The following is a 10,879-nucleotide window of genomic DNA, read 5'->3' as shown; positions in this document are numbered from 1 at the left end:
CTCCACTCCCTTGGCAGCAGTGCTTTCAGCTGCCTGGCACATACATTCTCAAATTCCCTCCTTAAAATCTCCTCTTCCTTTTAAGTACTTTCTCCAGTCACCCTCCTCTAACCTCTCCCACCGGAGCTTGACGTACATTTCTGTAAAACACCCTGGGACGTTCTTTATGTTAATGTATAGATAAATATGCTGCAGTGGTGGCTCAGGTTGTTGTGGCTACCCTTCCAGAATGATTGAACCTGTTCACATTCTGTTTAACACCAGTTTTCTCTCTTTATTTTGTTTCAGGGATTTAACTCCATTGCTAAACGGTAAGTGAAAACCAACTCCATCGCTTTCAGTAACACTGAGATTCGTCACTTGACATACATACTATTTTACGTGTGTATCAGTTTACAGAGTAGCACATAAGAACATAAGAATTAGGAGCAGGAGTAGGCCATTCGGCCCCTCGAGCCTGCTCCGCCATTCAGTAAGATCATGGCTGATGATCTACCTCAACTCCACTTTCCTGCACTATCCCCATATCCCGCGATTCCCTTAATATTCAAAAATCTATCGATCTCTGTCTTGAATATACCCAAAGACTGAGCCTCCACAGCCCTCTGGAGTAGAGAATTCCAAAGATTCACCACCCTCTGAGTGACGAAGTTTCTTCTCGTCTCAGTCCTAAATGGCCGACCCCTTATTCTGAGACTGTGACCCCTGGTTCTAGACTCCTCAGCTAGTCACTCATAAATGATGCACGTTTGTTGAAATATAATTGTTTTTTTCCCTCTGATTTGTGCTTTCTACTAATAATAAGTGCAGCCCAGGCAGCTCTGCTCGTGGAGCCTGGGTCTGTTGTTTAAAGTGACCAATAGTGGTGACTACAATCCATTTAAAATTGGTAGATTTTGTATTAAATGTCTGTGTGGTGAACAGAACAAATTTATTCCGGATGATTGTCCCAAAGTATGAACGAGTTTTGTCTGTCCATTGTCTCTGGGGTTGTGCTGAGGTAGATCGGCATGTTTCACAGAGTTTGGTTTATTTGTACCCATTGTATTATATGGTTGTAGCTGAGGTAGATCGCCATGTTTCACAGAGTTTGGTGTATTTGTACCCATTGTATTATATGGTTGTAGCTGAGGTAGATCGGCATGTTTCACAGAGTTTGGTTTACTTGTACCCATTGTATTATATGGTTGTAGCTGAGGTAGATCGCCATGTTTCACAGAGTTTGGTGTATTTGTACCCATTGTATTATATGGTTGTAGCTGAGGTAGATCGCCATGTTTCACAGAGTTTGGTGTATTTGTACCCATTGTATTATATGGTTGTAGCTGAAGGCAAATGTAACAGCGGCAGATTTCTTTCTGCTGGAGGAAGATAAAAATAATAGGGGGAACAGAGTTACTACAGGGACACACATGTGTCTAGGCTGTTAGTTACAGGGACACAAGTATGTCGGGGCTGTTAGTTATAGGGTTCAGAGGAGTGTTGGGGCTGTTAGTGGGAGATAAGGTCATGCACTTGGGTAAGGGACTTAAGCTGGGTGAGGCAGCACTTGCGCTGGGATAAGGGACTTTGGCCAGGGGAGGGATGGACTTGCGTTGGGGTAAGAGACTTCGGCTGGAACTTGGTGGCTTTTGGGGAGATCTATCCTCTGTGGCTTCTGAAATCAAAATGGATCGAGTTACAAATTGGAAAGTCAGTCAGAACTTGGGCTGGGCAGTTCCAGTTACACATTCCAGAGGAATTTCAGGGTGTGGCTTATCCTCCAACGGGACCAATCAGCAATAGGTCATGTGATAATGGAGAGCCAATCGGAGAAACGGCTTCCTTTCAGTTAGTACAAATATATAGCGCCTTTAACGTAATAAAATGTCCCAAGGCGCTTCATAGGAGTGTCATAAAACACAATTTGAAATTGAGCCACACAAGGAGATATTGGGCAGGACCAAAAGCTTGGTCAAAGTAGGAGATTTTGAGAAGCATCTTAAAGGAGGAGAGAGAGACAGAGAGGTTTAGGGAGGGAATTCCAGAACTTGGGGCTTAGGCAGCTGGCGGCACGGCTACCAATGGTGGAGTGATTAAAATCAGGGATGCTCAAAAGGTGGGGTGGGGGGAGCGCAGTTAGAACTGGAGGAGGTTACAGAGATCGGGGGGGGGGGGCGGTGACGAGGCCATGGAGGGATTTGTAAACTAGGCTGACAATTTTGAAACCGAGGCGTGGCTTAACCATGAGCCAATGTAGGTCAGTAAGCACAGGGGTGTTGGGTGAGCGGGATTTGGTGCAAGTTAGGATACAGGAAGCAGAGTTTTGGATGACTTCAAGTTTATGGAGGGTAGAACGTGGGAGGCCAGCCAGGAGTGTGTTGGAATAGTAAGTACTAGAGGTAACAAAGGCATGGAAGAGGGTTTCAGCAGCAGATGAGCTAAGGCAGGGGTGGAGTCATTCACTTCATAGTCTACGTTCCTGACGTTGACCTACAGCTGGTTGTGGTGCTGCTTCAATCACAACCAACCGGTCAGCCACATCTCCCATATTGTAAAGAACAGATCCAGGCACAGTTTGTACCACCTAATGGAAGTATAGTGGAGACAGCGCAGAGAAGGTAAATATTACACCAGTCGATCGCCCCGAAAGTTAAAATTGACCTCAGTGTGTCAAAAACAACATATTCAATTTTTAGCCACCTAATGCAGTGGAACATCTGGGAAATTCACCAATTGGACTTTCTTGTTTTTGTGTTCTAGTGAATATAAAAATCCCACGGCACTAATCAAAGAGGAGCAGGGAGTTCTATTGGTGTCCTGGCCAACATTATTCCCTCAACCAACACCACCAAAAAAACCCACATGTAGCTGGTTATTTACCTGCTGTGTGCGGGACGTTGCTGGTGTAGAATGGCTGCTGGATTTGCCTGCCGGACAAGTCACTACAAAAAATAATGTGTGGAACGGTTTGAGATATTTCAGTGTGACAAGGTGCTAGATAAATGGAATTAGTATTTTATGACTGACAGTAGCAATACTGCTCATTTAGTTCAAGATCTGACGGACATCTTTTGGATAACAATGTTTGTGCCACTTTTCTCAGATGGGACATATTAGTCGGCAGGACCAATTGAGATGCGTGTGATTCTCAGGTAACACTTTGAGAAGCCGAGTATCTGATGCCACCAGAGTAGGCAGCCTTTCTCGGATTGAACCTGTGAAGGAGGCGTTTAACTTTTTTGAGCCTGACTTGTGTCCTGACCAATATTTATCGAAGTAATAATTTGTACATACTTTTTTGACAGACAGCCGTCCATCCAGCCCCCCCACCTGCCCGTACTGCAATTGTTTTGATGGACAGGTGACAAGCTCCGCCCCCTTGTCCCTCCCGGCCCCGAATCATTCCCTCCACATGGTGCTGAGAAGCAGGACTTGAGGCCCCGACTCTCTTCCGCTGCTGATTCCCCAAGGACTCACCCTCGCTAGGCCCCGACTCGCTCCGACTCTCCACCGTCACCTTTCTTTCGCCCCCCCGTCCCTCCAGGACTCGCTAGGCCTCGACTTGCTCCGTCGCCGAGAGCAGCGGCCCTGGGTCCGAGAGCGAGAGAGAGACTGGTGGGGGTGGAGAGAGAGCGACAGACTGAGACTGGGGGAGGGAGGGAGAGAGAGAGAGAGAGAGAGCGACTGAGACTGGGGGAGGGAGGGAGGGAGAGAGAGAGACTGAGACTGGGGGAGAGAGAGAGACTGAGACTGGGGGAGGGGACGAGAGACTGAGACTGGGGGAGGGGGAGAGAGACTGAGACTGGGGGAGGGGGAGAGAGACTGAGACTGGGGGAGGGAGAGAGAGACTGAGACTGGGGGAGAGAGAGACTGAGACTGGGGGAGAGAGAGACTGAGACTGGGGGAGGGAGAGAGAGAGACTGAGACTGGGGGAGGGAGAGAGAGAGACTGAGACTGGGGGAGGGAGAGAGAGAGAGACTGAGACTGGGGGAGGGAGAGAGAGAGAGACTGAGACTGGGGGAGGGAGAGAGAGAGAGAGAGACTGAGACTGGGGGAGGGAGAGAGAGAAAGACTGAGACTGGGGGAGGGAGAGAGAGAAAGACTGAGACTGGGGGAGGGAGAGAGAGAGAGACTAAGACTGGGGGAGGGAGAGAGAGAGACTGGGGGAGGGAGAGAGAGAGACTGGGGGAGGGAGAGAGAGAGACTGGGGGAGGGAGAGAGAGAGACTGGGGGAGGGAGAGAGAGAGACTGAGACTGGGGGAGGGAGAGAGAGAGACTGAGACTGGGGGAGGGAGAGTGAGAGACTGAGACTGGGGGAGGGAGAGAGAGAGAGAGACTGAGACTGGGGGAGGGAGAGAGAGAGACTGGGGGAGGGAGAGAGAGACTGAGACTGGGGGAGGGAGAGAGAGAGAGAGACTGAGACTGGGGGAGGGAGAGAGAGAGACTGAGACTGGGGGAGGGAGAGAGAGACTGAGACTGGGGGAGGGAGAGAGAGAGACTGAGACTGGGGGAGGGAGAGAGAGAGACTGAGACTGGGGGAGGGAGAGAGAGAGACTGAGACTGGGGGAGGGAGGGAGGGAGAGAGGCTGGGGAGGGGAGACACGGGAGGAGGGGAAGACGGATCATTTTCTTCCAAACCCCTACAAAGGATGTCGTTGGAGTGGATGATATCCAGAAGTCACGACACTGTCACTATTCACCTCATACCCAATAAACCTGTTAACAATCCGTACAAAATGCCTGCCCCATCTATGGATGGGGGGAGTGGAAGAGAGAGTGAGAGAGACAGACGGAGAGAGAGACATGCACTTGGACTGCGGTAAGGCACTTTGGCTGGCCCTTGCTGACTTCTGGGGAGCTCTGTCCTCTGTCACTTCAGGAAGTCAAAGTGGATCGAGTTAGAATTTTCAAAGTCAGTGAGACCTTGGGATGGGCGGTTCCAGTTACACATTGAAGTGAAACTTCAGGGGATGGCTTATCGTCCCGGGGGACCAATCATAGACAAAGGATGGAGCATCGTGGCCATTTTCACAGTACAAATAAGTGTGTCCAATATTTATCTCTCAATCAATATAACAAAAACAGATTATCTGGTCATTATCACATTGCTGTTTGTGGGAGCTTGCTGTGTGAAAATTGGCTGCCGTGTTTCCCACATTACAACAGTGACTACATTCCAAAAGTGGCATGTAAAGCGCTTTGAGTCGTCCGGTGGTCATGAAAGGCACTATATAAATACTAGTCTTTTCTTTAGATTTGGTCAATATGGAAGATTTGGTGCTTGCCTTGTATTTGAGACTAATTTTTTAGTAAATACATTCAACAGTAACACCGTAGCCACAATGGAGTGCTCGGTTTTGCTTGACTTGTCTTATTTTCAGTTAACACACACGTTTTACTATTGCTCCATTTGTTTCCAGGTTGAAGAATGTCTCGCTGCCATTTACCTCGCCACCTTGTACTTTGGGTAACACACAAATAGAAGGCCCGATTAAAGGTACAGATAAGGAGAGCGAAGAGCTGGGGGACAGAGAAATGATGGTCAGACTCTGTAAGTATCCTACAGAAATGTATTAAAAATCTTGCATAGAGCATGCACTTCCTGTTCACAAACCTTGCTTCCTGTTGTTGTGATTTTTGGTCACGCTTTTCTGTCAACATTGTAAATTGTGTGTCAGCCGTGGTTCAGCTGGTTGTACTCTCGCCTCTGAGGCAGAAGGTTGTGGGTTCAAGTCCCACTCCAGAGACTTGAGCACAAAATCTAGGCTGACACGCCAGTGCGGTACTGAGGGAGTGCTACACTGTCGGAGGTGCTTTCTTTCAGATGAACCGTTAAACCGAGGCCCCGTCTACTTTTTTCAAGGGGGTAAAAGATCCATGGCACTATTTCAAAGAAGAGCAGAGGCGTTCTCACTGGCATTCTGACCAATATTTACTCCTAAAACAACACTAAAACAGATTATCTGGTCATTATCACATTGCTGTTTTTGGGATCTTGCTGTGTGCAAATTGGCTGTCATGTTTCCTACATTACAACAGTGACTACACTTCAAAAAATATTTCAGCTAAAACCACGAGATAAGTATGTCGTTTGGTGGAGAAGTGACATTTTCAAATGTTTTCATGTTGCCGTTTCCATGTAAAATATTTGGACCGTTCCAAGGAACGGCCTAAGCAGGAGTGCTGTCGTTAAACCAGGCTTGCTGTATAAATATATTAACCACAATGCGATGGACTGGAGCAGTGGACAAGCTGGAAGATCTTGTGGTCTCGGCTTTAATGAGAGGTGATCTCATTGAAACATACAAAATCCTTACAGGGCTTAATAGGGAGGATGTTTCCCCTGGCTGGGGAGTCTAGAAACAGGGATCACAGTCTCAGAATAAGGGGTCGGCCATTTAGGACTGAGATGACGAGAAACGCCTTCACTCAGAGGGTGGTGAATCTTTGGAATTCTCTGCTCCAGAGGGCTGTGGAGGCTCAGTCTTCTGAGTATATTCATGGCAGAGATCGATAGATTTTTGGATATTAAGGGAATCCAGGGATATGGGGATAGTGCAGGAAAATGAAGTTGAGGTAGAAGATCAGCCATGATCTCATTGAATGGCGGAGCAGGCTCGAGGGGCTGAATGGTCTACTCCTGCTTCTAATTCTTATGTTAATGTTTAATGGGAATGGTTGTTGGTAATCAAGCAGAAACCAACCTGATTCTGATGTTTTATTGCATGTAATGAACATTGGTAACAACTACAATAAATACCATGTATATAATACCTTTAACATAATTAAACACCCCATGGCACTCGGTCTCCTGCCCAAACCGGGAGTGGGATCTTAGCTGGCAGGAGTCTGCTGCTGGGGACATGAAGGAACAGTGTCCGGTGAGGAGGGTTAGGAGGCCCCAAGTTTTTCTCGTGGGGCTGGAGGAGCTCTCCTGGTGCTCCAGGTCCCACAAGCAAACATAAAAATGAAAAATGACTGACTTTACTGGACCTGTCCTGACTCCCGATCCACTTGTTACCAGGTTGGCCTGGTGAGAAGATCACAACCGGGGATAACTCCCCTGCTCTTGTTCTAAATAGTGCCGTGAGATGTTTTACATCCACCTGAGAGGGAAGACGGGGCCTCGGTTTAACGTCTCATCCGAAAGACGGCACCTCTGACAGTGCAGCGCTCCCTCAGCATGCACTGGGAATGTCAGCCCAGATTATTTTTGTGCTCAAGTCCCTGGAGTGGGACTTGAACCCACAACCTTCTGACTCCGAGGCAAGAGTGCTACTCACTGAACCACAGCTGACACCCGATCTGCATATTTAAAGCAGGGTCCCGCTCGCCTGCTCAGAAGGTTAAAGACAGTGGGATCGGAGGCACAAGCCGCTGCAGCCATTTTATCTGCCCTCCAGCTGCTTCAGACACACAGTTCTCATTGATTGGAAATCTTTGCAAGAGGAGTGAAATAGCATTTCCAAAGCACCTTTTTCACAACCTCAGGATGTCCCAAAGTGCTTTACAACCAGAAATATTTTAAAATTTTAGTCATTGTTGTAATGTGAGAAACGTGGCAACTAATTTGCGCACAATAAATAAATGACCAGATAATCTATTTTAGTGAGGTTGGTTGAGGGATAAATATTGGCCAGGGCACCGGGGATAACTCCCGTGCTCTTCTTCAAATAGTGCCATGGGATTTTTCCCATCAACTTAGGGTTTATTCTCTCATCCGAAAGACGACACCTCCGACAGTGCGGCACTCCCTGAGCACTGCACTGGAGTGCCAGCCTAGATTTTGTGCGTTCAGATCTCTGAAGGAGGACTTGAACCCACAGCCTTCTGACTTGGAGGCAGGGGTGCTACCCACTGAGTGTAAAAAAACACTTGGAAACAGATTGCAGTAACATGAAGAGGGTCTGTCAGGGACTCTGTCACTCACCGCCTGCAGTCATTGAGCCCAATTCTCCTTTTTCCTCACAGATGGACAGACACCGACTCTGGATCCGGACACTGCAAATCCCTACCTCGTCCTGACCGACAATAACAGAACAGTGTCGGCGTCAACTCAGATCCAGGTGTTTCCCAAAAGCTCGCAGATCTTTGACCGGTGGCCACAGATCCTTGGTACCAAGGGAGTGAGCTGTGGCCGGGCTTACTGGGAGATCGAGGTTAAGGAGAGCGACGGGGCCTGGAGCATTGGAGTCTGCTACAAGAGCATCGACAGGAAAGGAGTGGGCAATGAGTGTTTGCTGGGATTCAACGACAAATCCTGGTGCGTTCACTCTGGCCCGGATATCTTTTCAAGCCTACACAATGGGAAGAGGATGGCCGTGACTGCAGACAAACCCTCCGTGGTGGGCGTGTACGTGGATTTTGAAGGCGGCACAATCTCCTTTTACAATGCGTCGGGCAGCAGAATGAACTTGTTGCACACCTTCCATGGAGCGTTCACTGAGCCTCTCCATCCAGCCCTGCGGGTTCGGATCGGGGTGACGCTGGCCCTGTCTGCTCTGAAGTGATTAGTATCGGGGCTGCCGCATAACTCAAAATACTGCATTCCGCCATTTTACCCAGAAAACTGCAAAACCAGCGCGTTTCATCGTAAAGATGTAAACCCTCCCGACCTTGCAGCTTCTCTGTTCCGTTGTCTGTCTGGGCCATGGGCCACAGCATCCACGTGGGGTACGGGCAGCAGCAGACACAGGCTATCGATCCATCTCCACCCAACTGCCTGAGCTGGGTACCACATTCTGCCTGTAACCACCGTTTCATCCTGTGCTCCTGGAAGAATATCTCCTGTGGCAGAAAAGTAAAAGATTGTTCATTTTCACTACTTTAACTGGCCTGTTCCTGCTGGCTCACATAGAATCTAAATGATGCCATCCTTCTCAGGGGCGTTGAAGTACAAACTGTGTGTGCTACAAAGCAGTCTTGCTTCGAACCATAACATTTATATATAATTAGCTTTTTTTAAAAAAGATTGCGTTAGACCAATATGTTCTGGATTTAAAATGGGCTCTGTTAGCTGGAGTGGCAAAAATAGAATGACTTTGGCCTTTCTGAGGAGAGGGGGATAATACATAAATACCGCCTGTAGTTCCAAGGGGTGCAGCCTGCCTTAACAACGAGACTGATCAGAATCAAATCCGATTCTTTTGATTGGGCTCGAACCGCAGGTCTTTGAAATGTTAACTATCTATAAAACTTGGGCTTGTTAGACACTAAGTTGTTCTCATAACTCCACCTAATCAAATGGATAACCTGAGATGCAATAGGCATTGTATTAGTAGATTTTTCAATCAGATAGGGGAATGATCCTGATTGCTGTCCTGTGTCAAAAAATCTGAGTTTATAGACAAATTAATTCTCTCTAACCTTCAACAGAAGATAATTAATGTCCATAGTTTAACATCTGTGACAGGAAAGCATGTTTTTGCCATTAAGATTCTACATTACTAGTTCAGTGGTGTATGAGCTGATAGCTGGACCCACAGAAATATGGCCCCACCTACTTAAAGAAGTCAGTAAAAGTCTTGAAGCCTATTGGTCTATGTGAGAAATTCATTCTGAAGAAGCTGTTTAAACTCTTGTGGACTTGTTTGATATCTGTAGCAGTGCTGCTGGTTACTTGCTGTATACTGTTGCTTTTTTTATTCATTCCTGGGATGTAGGTGCCGCTGGCAAGACCAGCATTTATTGCCCATGCCTAATTGCGCTTCTATATGATTAAAATTTTTGTGAACAAATTTTGATTACTGGTTTTATCCCAAGCAGCACCTTCAGTTACCCAACCTTTGAGTGCATTGCTGTGTTACCTCCGGTGCAAAATGATCGCAGTAAATCTTGCAGCAGCCTACTCCTGGTCACCACACATATAAAGGAATAAGTTTTAGATCATATCAAGTGTGGGTCTGTTCATGGAAACTGTCTTTTGTTAAAAGGCAGCGTTTTGAATAAACGGACAAGAGGCTGAATCTGATGTTTATGTTACATAGAAACTAGGTGCAGGAGTAGGCCATTCGGCCCTTCGAGCCTGCACCGCCATTCAATAAGGTCATGGCTGATCATTCCCTCAGTACCCCTTTCCTGCTTTCTCTCCAGACCCCTTGATCCCCTCAGCCATAAGGGTCATTTCTAACTCCCTCTTGACTATAGATGTGGGGTTCTGCTGGGTCTGCAGATGGCTCCCCGCCTGTTCTATAACTGGAAATGTGACCATAGCATAAGGGCCATGTTCCTGTCATGGAACCTCACTTGCCGGAGTCTGGCTTCACCGTTCGGTTGATTGCCATTCGTTCCTGGAGTGCGTATTGAATGTGATGAATGTGAGATCAGGATTGGCAAAAAAGTGAGACTTTGTGCTCTTCATACACGACAGAAGATCTCAAATAAAACGCAGTGGGAGCGTTAAGTGGGATTTTGGAGCCTAAAGAATTTTTAAAAATCATTTACCTCAATACATCAAGTCCACAGCACAGAAACAGGCCGTGCTGGTGTTTATACTCCACATTGGCCTCCTTCCAACCCTCTTCATCTACCCCCATCACCATGTTCTTCTATTCCTTTCTCCATCATGTACTTCCCCTTAACTGCATCTGTTACTTGCCTCAACCACTCCTTGTGTTAGCAAATTCCACATTCTAACCACTCTGGCTAAAGAATTTTCTCCTAAAATCCTTACTGGATTTATTAGTGACTCTTATATTTATGGCCCCTAGTTTTGCGCTCCCCTATAAGTAGAAACATCTTCTCTACGTCTACCCGAACAAACTTCCATCCGGTCACCCCGCAGCCTTCTCTTTTCCAGAGCAAAGAGACTCGGCCTGTTTAGCCTTTCCTGATAAGTATAACCTCTCAGTTCCATTATCATCCTTATGAATCTTTTTTGCACCCTCTCCAGTGCCTC

The 10,879-nt window shown here is 47.2% G+C and overlaps 1 protein-coding gene across 1 annotated transcript; it reads left to right on the top strand.

The window, feature by feature from the left end:
• Positions 1–257: 257 nt before the first annotated feature.
• Positions 258–9,719, top strand: LOC139265250 (tripartite motif-containing protein 14-like). The gene is made up of 3 exons (XM_070882187.1): positions 258–311; positions 5,403–5,533; positions 7,954–9,719. The coding sequence occupies exons 2-3, from the start codon at positions 5,518–5,520 to the stop codon at positions 8,490–8,492; spliced, it is 555 nt and encodes a 184-aa protein (XP_070738288.1). The 5' UTR covers positions 258–311; positions 5,403–5,517; the 3' UTR covers positions 8,493–9,719.
• Positions 9,720–10,879: the final 1,160 nt, after the last annotated feature.

This window comes from Pristiophorus japonicus, chromosome 6 (assembly GCF_044704955.1).
Source record: "Pristiophorus japonicus isolate sPriJap1 chromosome 6, sPriJap1.hap1, whole genome shotgun sequence".
NCBI lineage: Eukaryota > Metazoa > Chordata > Chondrichthyes > Pristiophoridae > Pristiophorus > Pristiophorus japonicus.
Note: the sequence above shows the minus strand (reverse complement) of the source record. Positions and strands in the feature narration are given on the sequence as shown.